The sequence below is a fragment of the Centroberyx gerrardi genome, chromosome 18, assembly GCF_048128805.1.
Source record: "Centroberyx gerrardi isolate f3 chromosome 18, fCenGer3.hap1.cur.20231027, whole genome shotgun sequence".
NCBI classification, from domain to species: Eukaryota; Metazoa; Chordata; class Actinopteri; order Beryciformes; family Berycidae; genus Centroberyx; species Centroberyx gerrardi.
In genome coordinates, this window is record NC_136014.1 from 7,804,222 (window position 1) to 7,827,524 (window position 23,303).

The 23,303-nt window shown below is 44.8% G+C and overlaps 2 protein-coding genes across 2 annotated transcripts; one reads left to right on the forward strand and one right to left on the reverse strand.

Annotated features, from left to right (window-relative positions):
* Positions 1-3,041: 3,041 nt before the first annotated feature.
* rdh14b (retinol dehydrogenase 14b) lies at positions 3,042-7,919 on the forward strand. The gene is made up of 2 exons (XM_071906969.2): positions 3,042-3,641; positions 4,723-7,919. Exons 1-2 carry the CDS (start codon positions 3,288-3,290, stop codon positions 5,338-5,340), a joined length of 972 nt encoding a protein of 323 aa, XP_071763070.1. The 5' UTR covers positions 3,042-3,287; the 3' UTR covers positions 5,341-7,919.
* A 212-nt stretch (positions 7,920-8,131) lies between these two features.
* On the reverse strand, positions 8,132-19,578 carry LOC139917777 (brain-enriched guanylate kinase-associated protein). Its single transcript, XM_071906966.1, has 6 exons — positions 19,481-19,578; positions 16,987-17,148; positions 16,115-16,181; positions 14,676-14,783; positions 14,118-14,198; positions 8,132-9,550 (listed from the first exon to the last, which is right to left on the reverse strand). The coding sequence occupies exons 1-6, from the start codon at positions 19,576-19,578 to the stop codon at positions 8,132-8,134; spliced, it is 1,935 nt and encodes a 644-aa protein (XP_071763067.1).
* Positions 19,579-23,303: the final 3,725 nt, after the last annotated feature.

The following is a 23,303-nucleotide window of genomic DNA, read 5'->3' on the forward strand; positions in this document are numbered from 1 at the left end:
GCATTTATTAATCGTCAACAAGTGCTAAAGACAATAAATTTACCCATTTGCCTGGCGCACAATGGTTGCATCCTCTTTGTACAGTTGTGTAGATTGGAATGAGAGCGAATAGAAACAGTTTCCACAAATTAACGAAGTCTAATGACTGTACACAGAAATAAATGTTACTCTGCTATAGCGTGGCACCGACATATATTTAAGTTAACATTTGATACTTGTCAGTTCAACACTGCAATCACTTGCAGCAAAGCACTGCTCAAGGGGAACACTGCAGAAACAACATTACCGCAAAATCTTATTTTACTTAAGAGTGCAATTTAGGATTTTTGCAAAAACAGAAAAACTGTTCCTGTTCAGTTTGAATCTTCTCCATAGTTAGGATTTTGAATACTGCAGAATGATACTAAATTAAAAATAAATTAATAAAATACAAATCCTGTAATTACCCTTAAGATAAAGATTAAAGCAATCCTAATACATTTTAGAAGGACACTATATGCAAATATCAAAGCAAAACTATAAGTTCCTGTAGAGATATTAAAGTAATACAATAAGAGATAGAAAATACACTAGGATAAAAGCATTATGAACTCACTATTGAGTACCACAGACATACTATAATTCCCTATAAGAATAATAGGAGATTTTTCTTACCTTTAGTACACACAAGGAGCTATCATACCTAGCAGCCACCCATATTCTAATAAAAAGTGGCTAACGCCTCCTCCCTCTAGACCACCTCTTACTGGGCCAAGGCTATGGATGCAGGATGAAAGCTAGTCTCATCAGGAGTCTGTATAAAGGCGGTGGGTAAACCAGACAGCCCATGCATCACTGGAACTATAAAAGTCCGAGTGGAGGATTGCGTATTTGGGGTTGGCACCGGCCAACAACCCACAACCCAACACCTTATGTGTAAGTATGCGCAACCCCAGGATACAGGGGTTTTACACAACTACTAACCACACTGAATGAGTTGTTTTCCCCGTGGTGATAGACACTTGTGACTGTGTGACACTTCACTGCTGTAACATTAGTCCAGCCAGCCAGAAAGTCAGGCCAGTGTTGCTTTGGATCCTGTGGTTACTAAAAGAGAGCTGGGCAGCCCCTTGACCATAATAGGCAGATAATAAAAACCCCATGCTGCTATGGCGCTGCCTGCCCAGACGGCCACACAGGCCACTACGGAGACCGGGAGTGGCCACCGGGAGAAAAATAATTTATGTTGTGGCCACGATTTACTGTAACGTGCGCACGATATGCAATTCGAGCTCTCGTTTTCTTTTTTCGTGCGCACGAGATACAATTCGTTCCCTTGATCTGGTTAAAATGAGCCCTCGTTTTGCTTTAACTTGCCAAAACGTGCCCTCGAAATAGTGATATCGTGCACATATTGGTGATTATGTTTAAATGTGGCGCTGCCCTGGGTGTGTTGCAGCCACCTGATTGTGTTTACATGGCCTGAAGGTTAAGTGGCTAAATATGTTGCAATATTTGGGGGATATGCCTATTCACTGTACACAAACAGAGACTGCATATTAACATACCAAATCCTTACTAGGCCTATCTGCAATACCTAAAAGGTACCTTTTAAGTTGCATTTTTTCCTAAACTGCAGTTTAACGAAATCGAGGGAACGAATTGTATCTCGTGCGCACGAATGGACTAAAACGTGCGCACGTTACAGTAAATCGTGGACTCGATATAACTTTTTTTCTCTCCCAATGGCCACTCCCGGGCTCCGTAGGCCACACCTGTTCGAGAGCGACACTCTGCCAGCAGCAAGAATGATACAGCAGCATCCATCAGGCACTTGGTTTGCTGCAGCACCTCATATTGTGTGTAACAGTTCAAATTTGGCACACAAGATTTCCAACTCTGCCTCATATTAGTATGTAAGAGTGTTTGTATTAGACCTAACTTGGTCTTCTGTTACTTTTGAATTAATATTGCTCCACATAGTGGTAGATGCATGTATGTACCTTTACTATAATAAACAATACTTGCAAGGGTTTCTCATGTATATGAATCTAGTGTCACTATCTCTCTAGCTATTATTCTATCTATACCTTTACCTATATATACACTCACTGAGCACTTTATTAGGAACACCTGTACACCTTCATATTCATGCAATTATCCAATCAGACAATCATGTGGCAGCAGTGCAATGCATCATGCAGATACAGGTCTACAGCTTCAGTTAATGTTCACATCAAACTTCAGAATGGGGAAAAAATGTGATCTCAGTGACTTTGACCGCGGCATGGTTGTTGGTGCCAGATGGGCTGGTTTGAGTGTTTCTGAAACTGCTGATCTCCTGGGATTTTCAACAGTCTCTAGAGTTTACACAGAATGGTGTGAAAAACAAAAAACATCCAGTGAGCTGCAGTTCTGCGGACGGAAAGGCCTTGTTGATGAGAGAGGTCAGAGGAGAATGGCCAGACTGGTTGGAGCTGACAGAAAGGCTTCAGTAACTCAGATAACCTCTTTACAACTGTGGTGAGCAGAAAAGCATCTCAGAATGCACAACACATCGAACCTTCAGGCAGATGTCACGTTGGTAGCCGGTTTACATTGAGCTAAAAGTTGATACCTACCCAGTATTAGTAAGGTGTTCCTAATAAAGTGCTCGGTGAGTGTATTTGTTGGGGCATTTTTGGGAAAAACAATTTCACCCTAATTTGCTATAGTGTTTTCATATTTAATTTTTAAAATGTATTAGATCTAATTACTCTAAAACCCTTTTAATATTTGTTATTGCTTTTATTTGGAAAAGTGGAAACTTTTTAAAAAGGTGTAATACTAAATTTGGTACAACGTGAAATATGGTTCAGTTACGGAAATACACCGGAAATTCTTTGGCCACACATTAGTCAACGATCGCAATAAACCAACTAAAGAGGGACATCCACTGTTGCTCGCTAACTTGCTAGCGTAGTTAGCAAGTTGGATAACGGAATTTCTTTGCGACTTTAGTGTTAAGACCGTTTTGCTATCGTTCAAGTGTTTTCAACCATTCATTTTCAATTTAGTCGGACAATTGAACTCATTTGCTCTTTTACAAATAACACGAAGTTAGGCATACTCCATTAGCGACTTTGTTTGCTTTGCTAGCAAGCTAATGTTATCAAGCGACGTCCCTCTTTATCGCTATTGTTGACTAATCACAAGAAGTACTTCCGGGGTAATTCTGTAACAGCGAAACATCTCACTCCGTGCCGTATTTACTCCCACCCATGTGATATTATTTTTACCCCTGCTGACTACACACTGGTACCTGCTTCATGTCGACAGCGGTGCTTATTGCCGCTGTTGTCGGCGGTGGGGTGTTGCTCATCATGCGCCGGTTGTTTCCCCGGCAGAAAGCCGTACAGCTGCTCCGGTATCCAGCTGACATGATGCGGGGGAAGACGGTTATAGTGACCGGGGCCAACAGCGGGATAGGGAAGGCCGTTGCCGGGGAGCTGCTCAAACTCCAGGCCCGGGTCATCATGGCCTGTCGGGATGAGCGGAGCGCCGAGGAAGCAGCCCAGGACATCCAGAAACAAGCGGGACCCGAGCAGGGCGAAGTGGTCATCAAACACCTCGACCTCGCGTCATTTGGATCAGTCCGCAAATTTTGTGAAGAAATTAGTGAGGTGAGTTAAGGGGGTGCTGATATGTGGAAGGTGTAGGTTAAGTATTTCCCTCAGCAGAGATGGGGTTAAGGTTCATTTACTGCTGTGCTGTAATTAAGAACAGTGTAGCTTTTGAAATGACCGATATCTAGTTCATTCCAGCCATTGTCACATACAGTGCAAAGGACACGGTTGAATAAGTCACCTCAGCTGCATGGGAGCTGTCCGTGGTGCTGAAATGCAGAGCTGCCCTTCACTCCACAGCTTGAAATCTGATCAATATAGACCAAACTTATGATGAGTAAGTCAGGGTGGGAAAAATTGACACCATCCACCAGCTAATTGGTTGCGGCTGGCAAGATGGTCTACCAGTCACTTTCAGCTATCATTTCGAGGCTGTATTTAGTCCTATATAATTGAGCTGGCTTGCAACTACTGAATTTTTGTGAATTTTTGTTTTATGAACCATTGTGACCTGCGGACAAATGTTAATGCCCTGCCCTTGCTATAATGTATAACACAATATTTAACTACTATGCTGTACTGTATTACACCAGGGATGGGACGATATGCTTATCACGATACGATTCGATACACGATATGAGGTTCACGATTCAATACAACCACGATACGATGGAATAAATAAATGTTCAATGACAACAAAGTCTGACTGTGCAGGATTATGTTTATGTCTGAGCTGCAAATCTTTCTAGCGATGGCACTGGCTTGATAGAATGTAAACAACAATGTAAAAAGTGTAAATAATATAATTTGTATGTAGAGTTTGTGAAATCGTGATGGGCAAGCCGTCTCATTTGTGATTACTACAGCAGAATAAAATGGAGCTAATATCAAGATTCATTTTTCTGTCCCACGATGCGTATTGTCACATTGTATTGCGATATATTGAATTTTGATATATTGTCCCATCCCTATATTATACCATACTATACTTAATATTCTGTACTATATAATACTGTAGTTAACTCATTAAAACATTCACATCCAAATGCTCTCTAGTTAACCTGTGCTGTAGGTATGTTATAAAGTTGAAATTGACTGATGAGTTTTTAACTGGTTTCAATCTCTCTGTCCCCATCAGGAGGAATCCAAGATTGACGTGCTCGTCAACAATGCAGGCGTCTACCAGTGTCCCTACACCAAGACGGAGGATGGCTTTGAGATGCAGCTAGGTGTGAATCACCTGGGCCACTTCCTCCTCACCCACCTGCTGCTGGGCCTCCTGAAGACGTCCGCCCCCAGCCGCATCGTGGTGGTTTCCTCCAAGCTTTACAAGTACGGCCACATCAACTTCGATGACCTGAACAGTGAAAATAGCTACAACAAGGCCTCCTGCTACAGTCAGAGCAAGTTGGCCAACCTGCTGTTTACCCTTGAACTGGCCCGCCGTCTGGAGGGCACCGGGGTCACGGTCAACGCCCTCACCCCGGGCATCGTGAGGACCAGGCTGGGCAGGCATGTTCACATCCCCCTCCTGGCTAAACCCCTCTTCTACCTCGCCTCACTGGCCTTTTTCAAGAGCCCTCTGGAGGGGGCCCAGACTCCCCTCTACCTGGCCTGCTCCCCGGAGGTGGAGGGACAGTCGGGGAAGTGTTTCGCCAACTGTGAGGAGGAGGAGCTGATGGCCAAAGCTACGGACGAGCAGGCAGCCAAGAGACTGTGGGACCTAAGTGAGAGAATGGTTGGGCTCACTCAGTAAGCAGAGCCTTATGCTGTGGGTGTGTTTTGGGGGCCGAAGTATCCGTGAGCAAGATACTAAAGCAGGGAGAGAGAGACACTGGCGAAAAAAGACAGATTGCGACCTTGGGGATATAATCTTTAACTTAATCTATTTAATTTATCTTTGACAAATTATGCCAATGAAATCTGTTAAGGTGTGATGGGAGATGATGTTTTTCTGGGTTGCATTAAAGCTGAGTATGTAAATGAAGTGTTTGTTTGTGAGTGAGAGTGCTGAGAGTGAGTGTACATTGTGGCGAGTTAATCAGAGGATGAATAGTGCTTTGAATTATGTGCCTGTTAAAGTGATGATTCACAAAGAGCATCCGCATGAACTTTTGAGTGTTTGACATTTTGGCTCCCTAGAGAGAGACACACAGGGAGGCGAGGCTAAGCAGGAGAAACATGCTGGTAGGTCGCACACTCGTTTCTTAACTGTAGAACTGTGTGTTTTCAGATTATCAGTAAAGCAAATCTAAATGCCTATTTTGTATTTTTGTTAGCCTGTCATCATGATATTAACCATGTGGGCTTTTACATATATGGTAGTCCCTGCCGTCAATAGACTTTTTTAATGCAAACAGACATGAAAAGAGATTGTCAACAGCATTGGACGGTTCACAGCAAATGCCCAGATGGGCTGTGTATATAAATAGGAAACCTAGATAGCGCTGTGCTTTCTTTACCAGTGATCTGACCAAGACTCGCACATATCAAGATCAAAGGGAGAGAAGTGATCTCCTCATAGCATTCATCAAAGGGAAGCTGAGCTGTCACATTTCCTTTTATTGAGAGGTCACATTATTGCTTGTGCTGTGCAAATCTTCAGTGGTTTGAAAAGCATAGCCCTATCTAGTTCAGCAGTTGTATTTGAATGCTAAATTTGTGCATACTTTAGCATGTATTTTGCAGTGTAGAAAGGAGGGGGAGGGCGGCTGGTAATCCAGTTTCCTCCCTTGATGTGTTTGAAGTGTAAATGCCTTCTGCTGTGTCTGGAGAGGCAGGAACAATAAAGTTGACAATGCGGATCAGTGAGATGCCGCTGCACTGTGGCTCCCTCCTCTGGATGGATGTAATCTCTCAAGTAAATCCCCTCTCACCTCAGCAGTGGGGAGGAACGCAGCCGTAGCAGCAATTTCAATGGGAAATTCAAATAAAAAGAGTCAACAGTTCTGAAATCCCCTACCCATTGACTGAATGACAGCTTGACTGTGTCCTATATACTGTATATTAACAGAGCTGGCTTGTTGAATGCAACAGTATCAACTGTTTGCTAAGAATGCAACATACTGTGTATTCAGTGTACTTCTTACAAATAGAGGTACAATTTTAAACTAGAAGTATCAGCTGAGATTTTCTGTGATAGGTTGATATCACAACTCATTATTGCACAGCATCAATTTCCCTGATAGTATTTTCCTGATGGCGACTCATTTGAACATAGCAATAAATATAACCTCCTTGCATTTTAAGGATGCTGATGTTGGCAAAATCGTCGCCTACTAACCTATTTCTAAACTCAGAATAGTGATAAAGTGGGGCTCCATAGTGACTCGGGAGGCTAAGGCACAAACCACATGAACATAAAGTGGGTTTCAATGACTCATGACCTCTGCTGCATGTTGTCCCCCTCTCAACATTGTCTTTTCTGTCTCTCTCCACTAAAGATTGAACAAAAATGTAATAAATAATCTTAAATTCTGAGATAAAACTACTGATCAGACGCTGCCACACTAGATAGAATTATTAGGACATGCATCCACATTTCAAATCCCCACACAGCTACACTGAAACACTCAAGCAAGGCTCGGAGCATATATGCATCATTTGTGCTTTATTAGGCGAACAAAACAACAGAAATATATAAACATGCATCGTTGTCATAGAAACAGGGTTGCAGTGGCTTGATGGGGTGGGCATCCAAATTTGAGGTAGAATGGGGCAGGAAAACCTCTCCATGGGATACAGAGCAAAAATAACAAAATAATATTGACTGCTAAGACAGATGTTTACATCTCAAAAAGTTCCATCAATAACAAAATACCACACCCATCCATAGATTCAATTCAATCAAAAGAAGAAAAACAAAATCTATGTATGTTCCACATTGTTCATTTCAATTTGTTTTGCGTTGTCTTCCCATGTTAAACATTCATACTTAAATCTTCACATGGCCAGCACTGTTTCAGCCTATGATTGAAAAAATGACTGAAACAAATCAATGTGCAGTTTATACGGGCATCAAGTCTCAGTTAAAATACTTCTCGGAGTTCTTTCATATAGGATTGGCAGTTTCTCTCATTTCAATTTATGTACAAGTTCCAGGTTCATGAAGAAGATTTGCATTTGTTTGATTGTTTTGGGTGTTTTTCTTGCTAACAGCTACATACAAAATATATCACTCAATTGGTAGAGTTATAAGTATATATTTGTACATTGGAAATTGAAATTGAAATACATATTAATGAATACATTCTTACAAACGTTATCCTTTTCCTATTGCCCCGATTCTTTTGGCATGACTCACTTGTTCCAGACACTCATTGTACTGAAAACCATTACCAACCATTGCCATACAATCAAAACCTTTAAAAAATCAGCAATAAATACATGTTCATGATACTGTTTGTCGCTTTGATTGTATTTCCTGGCACCTGGCTACTATTCAAACCATTTTCTATTAATCATCGTGCTATTAGAAGGTATAGCTGGACTTACCAGGACCTTGGATCTCTTATCCTATCAAAGAATATACCTGATTGGAAAGTCTCTTAGTTCAGAAGTGTTCCGTACAGCTGGGCCTTGGTGAGACTGTCCTTCCTGGAAAGTCCCAGGGAGCCAAATTTTTGGTTGTACGGAGGAGGAGGGGGCGGTGGCGGTGGGGGCGGCTGGCTCACCTGTGCAGGCAGGCTGTGCATCTCAACTTGATAGTGCTGCAGGTCCGCGGCCATCTCCAGGGACCTCTGGTTCAGAGATTCAGTGGAGCTGTTGGGGCTGGGATCCACATAATCCTTGCTTTGGCCCCCGGCTGCCACGTTGCCCTCCCTCTCTTTGGAGCTCCCTGAGTGGTAGAGGCTGTGCTCCGACTCCTGGCTATCCTCCTTGGCTCGGTACAGGTGGGCCTGGCTGTGGGCCTGCCGCAACCCTGGGCTGCATTCGGGACTGGGGCTGGTGGCCACCCACACTGGGTCCATGACACCCACTCCGTGATGGTAGTAGTCAGCCCCTTCCTGGAAACTGCTGTAGAGCGGCCCGAGTCGGATCTTCGCAGGTCGGACGGAGAAGTGCTGCTCTGAGAAGCTGTAGGGTGAAGCCCGGCCGGGGCTGCGGTAGGAGTGGGCGCTTAGGTCCTCTACGCTCAGCTGTCTCCATCGGCCAATCAGCTCCTCCTCCTCGGGCGCCAGCGTGCTGCCACGACGACTGTCTCCGTAGGCGACGCTGGGGGAGGAGGAGGGAGGCAGGGGCTCGTAGGGCTCGCTGAAACAGGAGGACATGGTGCGGCTGTAGACGGGGGAGCTGCCGTTCTGGTGGTGGCTCAGCTCCGCCTGCTGAAAGGGATGGGCGTTGGCAAAGCCTCTTGGACTGTCCCCCTCCCAGGATGAGTCACTCTTTCTCTCGTAGTCCCCTGCATCCCTCCATTCCATGTAGAGGGAGTGGTGGCGCGGGGAGGAAGCCGCACTGCTGGGCGGCCCGTTGCCCTTGTCCTCCGACCCCCCTCCGCTGAAGCTGGAGTAGGAGCTGGAGCCGGCGCCCAGCGTGGGGGGGAACTTAGCGAAGTGCTCCTGGGAGAAGCCGGGCCTCAGACCCACCGAGCCTTCTTCTGGGTTGCTGTCTGTGGAGTTCTGGGGCCCGTACAGCAGCTTCCTCTGGCCGTGGAGGTCCATGCTAGGCCTCCGTTCGCGGTGCCGGTCGTCGGGACAGTACAGGGCCGTGTCACTGCTGTACAGGTCGGACTTGTAGGCCGCCCGGAGGCCCAGGCGCTCCCCCCTGCCCATGCTGTCCAGGAGGAAGCCGTGGTCCTGGGTTTGGGGGCTGGGGGAGCGGGAGGCTTGGCTGCTGCTGCAGGCCTCATCTGGCTTCTCAAGCACCTTGGCAATGAGAGAGGCGGGGATAGAGTCGGAGTAGGAGGTGTGACAGAGAGGAGACTCTTCCATGTGCATGGTCACTCGCTGCTGGAAATCAGCAGGCAGCTGGAAGAGACAGAGAGAGAGAGGGAGGAAAAGGTGATAAATGTCTCACCGTACCATGAGGTCGCGACTACTTGCTTTGCTCTGTGTCTGCACAGGTCTTTGCGTACTATGCCACTTCACAGCCTCAGGAATCACATACAGGTTTTATAACGCTCATAAATTATTCAATGCATCTCATTCTATTCAGTGTGACTACTTCATTATACACTGGTCTAATGCACTACTGGACTCTCACCAGACACATCTTTATAGCTGCAACCACACTGTATGCAATGCATATTTGTAGAGCGATATGTACAGTATAGTATACTCTCCTACATGTGTATTGAATTGTGCCTTTGTACTCCATAGAGGTCCTGTTGTCCCTGTGTACTATGTGTGTCAAGGAAATTGCTCTCCATATGTGCTAATGCCACCACGACATATTCCAATACATTTACCATACTTGATGAATTAAGTGATTCTGACCGTGACTACATGAAAATGAAACAGTGACATTCTCACATGGCAAACAAGAGCCTCAGTAACAGAAAACGATACATCAGAGATCAGGAAGATGGCAAACTGAATAGCCTTGCGTGGAAAAGAAAGTCATTGTTCTATTCTGAGCATTTCTCAATAAAAAAGCCCTCATCCACTGTCTCTACCTCTCCATAGCAACAAGCATTAAGCCAACTGCAGCACATCATCAACAGGAATCTAGTCAGTTGTTGCTAATTGGCAATGAGAAGCAAGCTAATTATAACTTTGTAGATACAAGAAAGCCAAGCTAACACAGAGAACTTGAATAGACATTTTATCACAACAATTTTATTACAACTTTGACCAAACTAAATGCCACTTAATTACTGTCCACACATTTCAGTGTGCTTGTTTTGTACAAGATCACAATTAGCTTTTATGTGGTATTCAGATATTCAAGCCCATCATTATATACCCTCTCTGCTTGTTTTGCAGCAAAACAAAAGACTAAAGCACTTCAGCAGGAGCTGAAGAGCCATTGCACTTCTCAAAATGCTGCAGCATCATTCATCAATATGCTTTCGATTACCTTCCACCCACAGCACCAGCAGCCTGGTGGACATACAGTGAGTGCATGTATAGCCTCTGACCCCCATTATGTTTGGCAATAAGCCTACAGAGCCATCTAACCATTTTTCACTCTACAAGAGTGCACACGTGCAGCCAATATGCATCAAGGGTGTGTGTGTGTATGTGTGTTTGTGTGTAGGGGGGTTGTTTTATGAGCCTTACGCAACTGATGCAGTTTGCATTGATATTTCCATTCAGCTATATGGGCAAAACGTGGGGAGGCATTCTTTAACCTTATGGACACTTGCCAGCTTTAAAACCTGCTCTTGTCACGTGGGTGAGACACAAGGCGGAGGGCTGATACAGCGGAAAGCGGAGCCAAGCTGCCCTGGCGTTAAGACACTCATCAATATCCACGTGCATCTCTCTTCACCAGCAACAACAGCAGGATGACATGGCCGGGCCGCAGTCTGCTCTCTCTCTGCATTCCGTCACATAGTTTTAGCACCGTGCGCATTCAGCCCTCCGTCATGTCCGCACTTTGCTATTAAGCGCTCCATGCTTAATCATCGTCAAACAATTTTGATTACCAATCCCTGAGCAGTATAATTACACTCTGACTTAGCTGCATATTGAGCAGTGGCAGGTGGAGAAAGACTTCAGAGCCTTGGCTTAGTGTATAATCCTGTCTCACTGATGTACTGATGGGTGTCAACAGAAGATTCACGCTAATGTTACTTTGCAGTGCAAGCCCACATCTCATTTCAGTCCCCTATCAAAGAGATTTCAGGATGAAAATGTAGGGATGTTTGCTTACACAGCATTGAAAATCTAAGTAAAAGATTGTCCCTGTTTAACATCCAATAACTGCTGGATTTCTGCTTTGTTTAATTAGTTTTAGCACCTTAGTCTGGCTAGGAGATATTAAATGAAAAATATTAACCTTGGGAAGTCATTTAATCTTGTATTCAGTTTTTAAATCTTATTTTTATAAAAAAAATAACTAAAAAAGTAAACCAATGGGTGAGATCATTAGATTTGCTTCCAATGCAATTTTGACAATATTTTGATATAACACAGATCACTTAAGTTTCTCATTGCTTTGTGTGTGTAGATTGGAGTTTTAGTTCCACAAACATTTGTCGAATGCAGAGAATAATCTCATTGGTTGAGTTAAAACTCTGTGGGCGCAGCCAAAGAACCACAGTTTTTTGGAGCGCAAGTTAGCTAACTGTCAAATTTGAATGGCAAAGAAGGGTTAGACTTGGAAGGTCAGTTAGGCTAACTACACTGAACAAAAATATAAACGCAACACTTTTGTTTTTGCTCCCATTTTTCATGAGTTGAAATAAAAGATCTAAGACTTTTTCTATGCACACAAAAGACTTATTTCTCTCAAATTTTGTTCACAAATTTGTTTAAATCCGTGTTAGTGAGCACTTCTCCTTTGCCAAGATAATCCATCCACCTGACAGGTGTGGCATATCAAGATGCTGATTAAACAGCATGATTATTGCACAGGTGTGCCTTGGGCTGGTCACAATAAAAGGCCACTCTAAAATGTGCAGTTTTATCACACAACACAATGCCACAGATGTCGCAAGTTTTGAGGGAGCGTGCAATTGGCATGCTGACTGCAGGAATGTCCACCAGAGCTGTTGCCCGTGAATTGAATGTTCATTTCACTACCATAAGCCGTCTCCAATGTCGTTTCTGAGAATTTGGCAGTACATCCAACCGGCCTCACAACCGCAGACCACGTGTAACCACGCCAGCCCAGGACCTCCACATCCGGCTTCTTCGCCTGCAAGATCGTCTGAGATCAGCCACCCGGACAGCTGATGCAACAGTTGGTTTGCAAAACCAAAGAATTTCTGCACAAACTGTCAGAAACCGTCTCAGGGAAGCTCATCTGCGTGCTCGTCGTCCTCACCTGACTGCAGTTCATCGTCATAACCAACTTGAGTGGGCAAATACTCACCTTCGATGGCGACTGGCACTTTGGAGAAGTGTTCTCTTCACAGATGAATCTCGGTTTTCACTGTACCGGGCAGATGGCAGACAGCGTGTATGGCGTTGTGTGGGTGAGTGGTTTGCTGATGTCAGCATTGTGAACAGAGTGCCCCATGGTGGCGGTGGGGTTATGGTATGGGCAGGCATAAGCTACGGACAACGAACACAGGTGCATTTTATTGATGACAATTTGAATGCACAGAGATACTGTGACGAGATCCTGAGGCCCATTGTCGTTCCATTCATCCACCGCCATCACCTCATGTTGCAGCATGATAATGCACGGCCCCATGTTGCAAGGATCTGTACACAATTCCTAGAAGCTGAAAACATCCCAGTTCTTGCACGGCCTGCATACTCACCAGACATGTTGAGCATGTTTGGGATGCTCTGGATCGGCGTGTACGACAGCGTGTTCCACTTCCTGCCAATATCCAGCAACTTTGCACAGCCGTTGAAGAGGAGTGGACCAACACTCCACACGCCACAATCAACAACCTGATCAACTCTATGTGAAGGAGATGTGTCGCACTGCATGAGGCAAATGCTGCTCACACCAGATACTGACTGGTTTTCAAAAATGCATATCTGTAGCCCTAGTCATGTGAGATCCATAGTTCAGTGCCTAACAAATGTCTTTTTTCAAGATAAAACTGCACATTTTAGAGTGGCCTTTTATTGTGACCAGCCCAAGGCACACCTGTACAATAATCATGCTGTTTAATCAGCATCTTGATATGCCACACCTGTCAGGTGGATGGATTATCTTGGCAAAGGAGAAGTGCTCACTAACACGGATTTAAACAAATTTGTGAACAAAATTTGAGAGAAATAAGTCTTTTGTGTGCATAGAAAAAGTCTTAGATCTTTTATTTCAGCTCATGAAAAATGGGAGCAAAAACAAAAGTGTTGTGTTTATATTTTTGTTCAGTATAGCTAACCTAATTAACTTGTGTGGCTTCAGTTAGTTGCAAGAGTGTTAGGCTTCATAATATTAGCTAGCTCCTCTCTTACCCCTCACCTTTTTCACTGAGTTTCATCTTAGCTAGAAAACCTGATACTTTGGCTCTGCCCACTGAGGTTTAACCAATGAGATTATTTGTGCCTCCAGAGCAGCTCTGCCTCGAAGAAATATCTGTATAACTACAGTTGCTATCGCCCTTCCCTGCAGCGACCTAGTCATCGCTCCACCTGGGCTCGACTCTTATCTTCCCGGGCTCCCCGGTGGTGGAATGACCTTCCCGCTACAGTCAAGACAGCGGAGTCTCTCCCCATCTTCAGTCATGAGCTAAAAATTCATCTCTTCACGAGGCACCTCACATCCCCCTCTCCGCATCAATCACATACCTTTCCCCATACCTTTCTCCTTTAATGTGCTAACTTTCTTTTCCTAGCACTTCTCTCGTACATGGGTATTCTAAGGTCAGAGCATTTTTTGAGAAAAGTTGAGCTGCACTGGATTCAAGACTGAATACAAGATCGAATGACATGTAAAGGTGAATGCAGTGTATTCAGGGCTCACCTCAGAGAGCTGGGCCATGTAGAGCGACTTGTTACACTGGAGAAGCTGAGCAGCCAGGTTACAGTCCTTCCTGTACAGGTCCTGTGGAGATACAACATGGCCAGTGTTAGAAGACAACAGAAATCGATCAGGGATGAATATTACCACTTATCAGAATCAACATAAAATTGTAAAGGATCCTGTTGGTGAGTTTTCCCCTCATCTCCACTGGCTAGACATTACTTTACCTCCACCTTCAAAAACTTGAATTCCTTTGCCTCTAAGATTTTCTCCAAAGAACTACATTTTCATCTGTCTAGGTTATCTAGCATTGTGACAAAAACAAGGAGTTTTGCCATTACCACCTATGCAAAGCATGAGTAAAAGCTGATCCTGAGTCAGCTTTAATTCATAATTCCGGTTTTGTTCTGTGTTATTCAGTTGGAGAGTAGTCTAGAAACAATGTGAAACTGAAATGCATGGTTTGGTTCTCTGGAGATGATAATATAAAGAGATAAATGAACGTTGGAGTTGAGGGAAAAACTCAAAACACCACTATAAATCTTCAGCGGTTCTTACATTGTCCTCTTGTAGTTTCTCGATGGTGAGCTTCGCCTCCATCAGATGGTTGTTGAGAACGATGATCTCTCTGCTCAGAGCTCGCTTCTCATCGTCATGGTGCTGGGACTGAGGACAACGACAAAAAACTACCTGTTATGCACCATTAGGCAACTTTGCACTTTGGCGGCCCCTAGTGGCAGCAGGTGATAACTGGTTTCGACAACTTGATTCTCCAGAAATCATGTAACTTGACGTCAGTAAACTGTGCACTCGTCTGACCTAAATTTCCTCTTCTTAGTGGCTGGCAGGAGTGGAGGTGGTGAAAAAAATCTGTTCGCAGCGGGTTGAGTCATCACTGGTGACTCCAGCTTTCTCTGGACTGAGTGCTTGCTCACTGTTGTTTAGGAGACACTTTCGTATTTTGCTCTTAAATTTCAATTCATCACTATCTGTATGAGGAGGAGATATCTTGCCAGTGTCCATACCCAACACTAGAAATTAATTTGGGCAAATATGGCAAATCTACAGGGTCTCAATTAGTGTGCATGTGATTTAGGCCAATAGGACAGTTGTGTTCTTTACATAAAACTCTTGCCTAGTGTAGGTTTAAGCGTGCAAAAGTTTTCTCTTTTCTCTTCGGACTTTACTGCACCACCAGCACCTTAGAACAGTGCGGCTGGGTGAGCGCTAGCCGTTCTACACTCCAAGTATATCACTGCGTTTATCTGTCTTGTAATTACATTCCCTAGTTGTGAAGGGCCAAGGGGTCAGACGAGTTTGTGGCACCTCTGGAGTAAACAAGCTTTATGATTACAGAGAGACTTACTCAGCACCTCTCTCACCCTTGAAGTGGGAATACGTGAGATGAATCAATAACGGCTGATGAGGAACGCTTCGCAAGAAAAAAAAAGCTCCCGGCCTTTATTTCTAAACAACAATAATTTTTTTTCTTTTCATGAAAAGCCGGGCGACCTTCAGCTCCTTACTATCGGTACCTAATACCTCACCGCTGCGGCTCATTGTGATCGCGATGATGAGGACGACGATGATTATCTTGTGCCACAACGCACCCAGTCGGTGAATATTTTCAGCTGTCTATTCAAGAGCAAAGACACATGATGGTCATACGGTGTTCCCTGGCAGGCTAGTTAATTGTATCTTTCCACGGGCAAAAGCAACGTCTGACAAATGAAGTGAGGCGCGGAGCACTGGGGAACAATGGGTTCGCTATCACTCTGCCATTGGAAGGAGGACAGCCAATTGTAATAAGCCATAATTAACGTCAGTGGCACCAACAGCAGGGCATTCATATTCAAATGGGCTCTCAAAGCTTTCACCGCCATCTCTAAACCTCATGGCTTGCTTATGTGCTTCTCCTTCTTTTGTGTCTACAGGTACTTAACCACAAGCACTGGAACCCCCACACACACTGACACACATCTCAGTCGAACACTTACATTTCTGTGGATCTTTTCCTCCAGATCTTGGTTGATCCTCTGCAGTGCTGAGTAGCTGCTTTGTATTCTAAAGAATACAAAGAATGACATTGCTCACTTGCAGATAATAGTCTGTACGTACACTTCTGACTGAGACTTCTCCAGATGGAAAATATGCATATCAGCAGCCTCAGCAGTATACAAGTCAGAGCTAAATTACATGCTGGGATTTCGGCTTATTGCACTTGTGAGAGCTGTTTTCGCAAACACATCTCACCGATCTCATTCCGCTGATCGGATCATAAACCTAATGTTTCATTCTGTTGTGTTTGTAGTCCAGTTAAGGCGATGATACATAGGGCACCTTTTTGGGCACCAGTGCCTATTGAGTGTGTGAGCATTGTTGCTTGAGTCACATGGGAACATCTTTTTGCATGGAAACATTTACCTATATTTAAGCTATAGAAAAGTATTGTACACAATATTACTGTGTTGGTACATGATGAAAATCTCCCTAAAACATAATGCACTTACAACAGTAACACACCATTCGACTGGCTTCATTAAAATGGTGTTGTTACACCGTTGTAAGTACATTATGTATTAGGGAGACTTTCATCAAGTACCTACAAAGTAATACTGTGTACTTACAATACTTTTACATTGGCTCACACAATAGAAGAAGGTCATTATGAAGTTAAGTGTTGCCCTAAATTCACTTCACCATTCCAGATTTTCTCAACCAATCCTGGGACTCAAGCCAGTCACAGTCCCTTCACAAAACCACTTCTCTAACCTCTGACCCTGTGTGTCACTTTGATGCCTGTTCCTGGGAGTGCTGCCCATCTTTACGCCCCTTCACTTGACTAGCGCAGCCCCCGTCTCCGCTGTACCTGCGCAGTTTGTCGGTGAACTTGTCCAGCTCCTCCTGCGCACGCCGCAGCTCCGTCTCCAGGTACTGCCGCGTCGAGTCAAACTCGCTCTCCAGCAGCTCCAGCTTGTGTGTTGTGTAGGAGAGACGCTTCCGCAGGTCCTCCTTCTGCTCCTGCAACGAGCTGCACACACACACGCACACATACACACATAGAGCAAATGATTGTGTAAAGGGCATATTGTCGAGGCAACAAGCTTGTAACTTGGGTATAAACTGATCTAAATCGACTTATAGGGCCTACAAATCTTTTTAATATATCCCCGAACAACCATGCAGCAGTGATGAGAACATCATGAGAGGGTGATAAAAGCCGAAATGTTCTGTGCGAAAGTGCTTTGTATGAAGACAACATGGGACCAAAACACAGACCCCTAATTAAGAATTCAGGCAGGGGTAAGCAAGGAAGTAGAGCTTTTTAAAGTCATTAGATCTTTGAGCATTAGATCTTTTTAAGCATTAAAGCCCTTGCAGCACATCACAGAAACCCAATCATCAGTGAGATTGGTCCTACCGACAAATGGGAGGGCTTAATCTGTGATGAAATATGAGCCAATGAACTCCAATCCATCACAGGAATAGACTCTGAAGGCTCGGATTTACGGAACAGCGATACCCCCCACATGTAATTCAGCCAGGCGGCACAATGACGACTATTTTTAGAGCATGTGCATTACCTGGGCCTCAATCTAATAAAAGGGCAAATGTGAGTGGGGAAAAAGAGGAAATGTCTGTTGCTGTGATGGATCTGAGTGTCCATGGCTGGGCTTAATGGAGCCTGTATTGACGGACAGATGGAGGAAGGAGGGTAATGACTCTATCCGCAGCCGGACAGCAGATAGCAGAGAGCGGATGGAGATGTGGTCACGTCGCTCTTTTCACTCCCTCTCCCTCTCTCTCTTTTAACAAGATCATAGATACAGCGGGTGGGCAGTGAAAAAGCATAAAAAAAATCAGGGGACAGCTTCCTTTCAGTGCTTTCAAGTCCCTAAGTGGAGGTGTCATCCAATTTCCATCCTATTAATATGTAGGCTAATATTTCTGCAATCAGTGGGATGAAGAATAGACTGGAACCATCCACACTTCAAACAGAGATTCACATGCTTTAATTGTAATCGGCCATTCAGTTATTGTTGGTTAGACCCAATATTCGCAGCCTAGCCATTTCTCTGTGTTGTTTGGATTGCTCTACATTGTAGTCTAATGTCTGATAAACCGCTTTAGCCAGATTGTTCATTTTGGACAGTCACGGCAATAAGGCATTACTGAAATGAATTGATTCACAGACATGCCAAACACAGACACAATCAAAACCTGATGGTTTAGTCTCGTGGTACAGATGCAACAAATATGTGTTGAATTGGCAGATTAGAGTTTTAGTTAAACAAACATTTGTCGGAGGCAGAGCTGCTTTAGAGGCAGAAATAATCTCACTGGTTGAGTTAATGGGCAGAGCAAAGAACTGCAGTGTTTCTGGCTAAGTAATGTTAGCAGTTAAAAAGGTAAGAGAAGAGGTAGCCAATATTATGAAGCGTAGCACACTTGTTACTCATAGAAAAAGATGTTTCTTAGTTATTTAGGTTAGCTAGTTAGCCTATAGTTGACCTTCCAATTTCAAACTAGGCTATTAGCTACATAAGCTAGTTAGCTAGCCTGCTGACCCTCCAAGATCATGGATGCCATGGTCATGACTGAATGGAACAAAGAAGTCATTGCCATTTATATTTTTTATTCATATTTTGACCAGGGTTACTTCTTTGCCATTCAAGTATGCTAATTTGCTTTACTAATTTAATTTCTGCCTCTAGACTAGCTCTGTGCTGAGAAATGTTTGTATAACCAAAACGCAGTCTGTATTGAACTGCCCCTAAACAGATAGGTAAACTGATGGGTTGAATACCAAATAGGGAGGTGCTGAACATGATTTATTAAGTGAAATCAGTTCAATGACAATGCCATTATTCATCTAATATTATTTCAGACACTTCCCACAGGAATCTGGAAACTTCACACCTAAAACTGTGTCAGTGAGTAAAAACACCTGACAACAGAGTGATTCAACGAATATCTCAACTGACTCCATGGCATTTCAGTACTGTATTTTCATTATCCAGCCAGCCCCTCGCTTCTCCTCGGTCGGCAGGTATTAGCAGGGGAATACAGGTGTTTGTTGTATGACAGAGGATGAGCTTATGTGAAGTGGCTCCAGGGATGAAAAAATCCCCCATTAGTGACCTCCTCTCTGAACGGGAGCTGAGTCAGACATAATGAGTGCTTTCGCTCCGGCGAGATGAGATGACGAGGCAGGATGACTGCTGGGCCGCGGAGGGCCGGGATGAGGCCGCTTGGGCACCGCTCGGCGGAGAGAGGAGACGCCTCGTGGGCGGATGAGCGGACAAACAGGTGAACGACAGGACGGATGGAAGGATAGGATGGTGAGAGAAATTCACTCTTACCTCTTTTTCTGATGTTTGCCGCCATTTCGGGGGACTTTTAAGGCGGTTTTGCCAATGTATATCTTTTTCATGGTTTGTCTGTGTTCCTTCCCTCTCATGTGTTTATAGGGGTTGACCGCAGGGAGCCGGTGTGTGTGTTAGTTTTCCAATGGAGACCAGCTAAGTTTGGCCTGCAGACTGACTGAGTGCTCTACCTGTGTTGACCCTGCCAAACAAAGCAGACAGACAAGTGGGCAACCGTTAGCATCTAGGGTTCAAACCGTTAGCATCTAGGGTTCACACCGTTAGCATCTAGGGTTCAAACCGTTAGCATCTAGGGTTCGAACCGTTAGCATCTAGGGTTCGAACCGTTAGCATCTAGGGTTCACACCGTTAGCATCTAGGGTTCACACCGTTAGCATCTAGGGTTCGAACCGTTAGCATCTAGGGTTCGAACCGTTAGCATCTAGGGTTCGAACCGTTAGCATCTAGGGTTCACACCGTTAGCATCTAGGGTTCAAACCGTTAGCATCTAGGGTTCGAACAATATCCGTGTTTGAAGGCCGATGCTGACAACGAAACTTCTGGAAGCTGCTGATAGCCGACATTTTGTGCTGATAGTCGTCTTTAAATTTGACTATTTTCATGACAAAAACAGAGAGATTCAGGGCTCTATTTTCGTGAATCAATGGCGATGTGCACCCAACAAAAATGCCACTTTGCCCCACTGTCCGCCATCACAAAAATAGAGCCTTCAGTGTTTCCCCCAGAATTTTATTCTTGCCAGGGTAGAAAAGCTTCTAAAACAGCATTTAGACCATGTGATAGTAAAACTCTCCATTGAAACCCAGTAAGTTCTTTTAGGGTCACTTGAAAACTGCTGTTGGTGATGTACCTTGCATTTTAGGGACCATTTTATTGTTTAGTGGTGTATTTTTCTTATTCCCAAATATAGCTGGCCAAACATAGACGACATGATGTCACGTTGAGATATTTCCAGCGCAGCTACAATAAATTAGTTTGATAGCAAAAAAGAATTCAGCGATCTAAAACATCAACGGTAAACATCAGGTTTTGGTGTCAGGTCCTCAGAATCAAAGAGTATGGGCTTTTTTCTAGAGCCGCCAACAATCAGCACAGATACCAATTTCTCCATTGACAGCAGTCTCAGTAGACCAGAATGCAACGCAGCCACAGCTTGCATCTTTGTGGAAATGTCGTCGGTAGCATGTGAAATATAACGCTCTCTTTTTATATCACCACTTTAAATTAAGAATGAATTTACAAAAAAACATTATATACATAAATTGTGTAAAGAGAATAACATTTCATTGCAGGTTTTAGAGTAGTTTTTCATGTAGTTGTGGACAACACTGACAGGCCGATATAATATTTGGCCAATATTGACCCCATATATTGGCAAAAAGATACACCAGCCCAACCCTATTAGTAACCCCCAACATCAACAATAAATACCCCCCCCACACACACACACACGCACACACACACACACACACACACACACACACACACACACTCTCAGCACCTATCCACAAACCCAACTCCTTCATCCACGCACGCGGAAGACACAAACTGACACGTCCGCCCCGGTCCGACGGGAAAAGCGTTTGACAGGGCTAATAGACTTTCCTCTGCAGGAGCAACTTGTGTAAATATTTCTTCTCCCCCCCCCCCCACCCCACCCCTGCGTGTCCGCGGCGCAGGTGCAGCCGTCAAGCCGCAGACAAATGGTGCGGCTTATGAGATGAGACGGCCCCGTCGCTTGATCAAAGCTCCTCTGATCCGAGGCCCCCGGAACTGTCCGGTCAGGAGGGGAAACACTGACAGACCGGGATGTGACTGCAGTGTATCACTGGGGCCGCAGAGCCGAGGGGAAAGCGGTATGTTTGGGGCTGTTAGTCATACAGGAACACACACACACACACACACACACACACACACACGCAAGAAGCAGAAGACATAGAGAAACATGTTGATCCACTGACACCCTGTCGTTGGGAGGTGATTTATGCTGCTGGCTGTGGAGGCAGGGAGACATGTACTCCTCCAGATGGTGACAGCTCACCGCCGCCACTGGAGCCTTCACTCCAGCTGCTCCCTTCTGAGTCATACCACACCGGCTGTGTGTGTGTGTGTGTGTGTATGTGTGACATTCTGTGGGAGTGGGCATGAGCACAGTTCTGTGTATGTGTGCGACTGGGAGAGTGCGTTTATCTATATGTGTATGTGTGCATACCTGTGCGTCTGCATGTGGGTGTCTGTTCATGTGTGTGTGTGTCTATCTGTTCATGTATATGTGCATACTTGCATTTTGTGTGTGTGTGTGTGTGTGTGTGTGTGTGTGTATGCTGCGCCATCAGCCCCCCCCCCCCCCCCCCCCCCCTCACTCAATCCCATTCTCCCTGCGAGGGAAACAAAGCAACAATATCCACCATAAAAGGCGAAAGGGCAGCTGTTAGCGACACAACTCTCGGCGCGTCAGGTGCCCGCTGTCAAGCTCGCTCCTTCCCTTTAGCCGCTCCTCGCACTGCAGCAAATACACAGACCGGGGTGGGTGGGGGGGTTCGTTCGGATGGAGCTGCCTGCCACCCACTCGTGTGCCATGCTGACATTTGAGAGGTACCCAGAGCAAAGAGAAGAAGAGGAGGAGGAGGAGGAGGAGGAGGAGGAGAGGGGGTGATGAGAAAGAAAATAAAAAGGCAGGAAACATTGGGGTGGACTGCTCCCCAGAGCTAGCCTCCTGTAATTTAGAGAGAGAGAGAGAAAGAGAGACGGGGCGAGGGAGAAACCATAACCAAAATGACAGAGGAAAAAGGACGGGAGTGGGTGTGAGGCCTCCGTCTCATCAGCATCTGTCTTTCTCTCTCTCTTTCTCCTCCTCTCTACCTGTCTGTCTGTCTGCCTGCTTCTCCCACACTGCCCTCTCGTTCCTCTCGTTCTCGTCTACCTTTGCCGATGGATTAGCTCCTCAGGAAAGCCCTAATCGCAGGCCCAGACCTCGGCATTAGAGCGGGGGAACCCAAGTGGCTGACTCATCCAGCAGCAGGAGCAGGAGCAGCAGCAGCAGCAGAAGAAGAAGAAGCTGCTCTGTCTGCCATCTGCCTTCAGATTAACAAGGTAGCTAACCTGCACTGTAACACACAGATCCTCCCCACCCTCGCCGCAGACACACACACACACACACACACACACACACTGTCAGTCAGCCCACTGACATGTATGACTCAACCGGCTCACAGCAATAAAAATCTACTCTCAGCTCAATAGCGCTATCCTGTGTGCATGTGCGTGGGTTTATGTCATTGTGTGTCTGTCTCTCTGTGTGTGTGTGTGTAATTCTGTCTTTCTGCACAGCATTGATTAAGTCGGGCCAAGACACCTATGTAGTTACTCATCAACTACCAACATCATTACCAGCAGCGGGGGGATAATGACCCGGAGAATGGATTTCATGTGCTGTTGATGGCACTTAGCACGGAGAAGTGTATTATCAGGACACCCATCCCGAGAGGAAAAAAATGATGGAACCTAGCTGGGGCGTCGAATACAAACACACACACACACACACAAACAATTCTGTTGTACTGAAACCCAAAAAGTCAAGATAAAGACCAGATCTAGATAGGTAGATTCCAAAATCGAGATCTGTGCAAGTATTTCCTAAGTAAATATTAATAAGTTATGATGGATGGCATCTAATTGTCCATTCAAAAACTTGGTTTATATACAGCACAGCCTCTTTAAATGCAACCTACACAGAGAACAAAAACACTTCCAGACATAAAATCATTTTGTATGTTGTAAGTTTTCAGGAGGAGTTTTG

Bases quoted from the DNA above. Each gene is read 5' to 3' on its own strand.
- rdh14b (XM_071906969.2), top strand. From the start codon at position 3,288: ATGTCGACAGCGGTGCTTATTGCCGCTGTTGTCGGCGGTGGGGTGTTG. The intron at 3,642-4,722 runs GTGAGTTAAGGG...TGTCCCCATCAG, and splicing joins TTTGTGAAGAAATTAGTGAG to GAGGAATCCAAGATTGACGT.
- LOC139917777 (XM_071906966.1), bottom strand. From the start codon at position 19,578: ATGAGAGGGAAGGAACACAGACAAACCATGAAAAAGATATACATTGGC. The intron at 17,149-19,480 runs GTAAGAGTGAAT...GTGTGTGTGCAG, and splicing joins GGCAAACATCAGAAAAAGAG to CTCGTTGCAGGAGCAGAAGG. The intron at 9,551-14,117 runs GTGAGCCCTGAA...TGTCTCTTCCAG, and splicing joins ACATGGCCCAGCTCTCTGAG to CTGCCTGCTGATTTCCAGCA.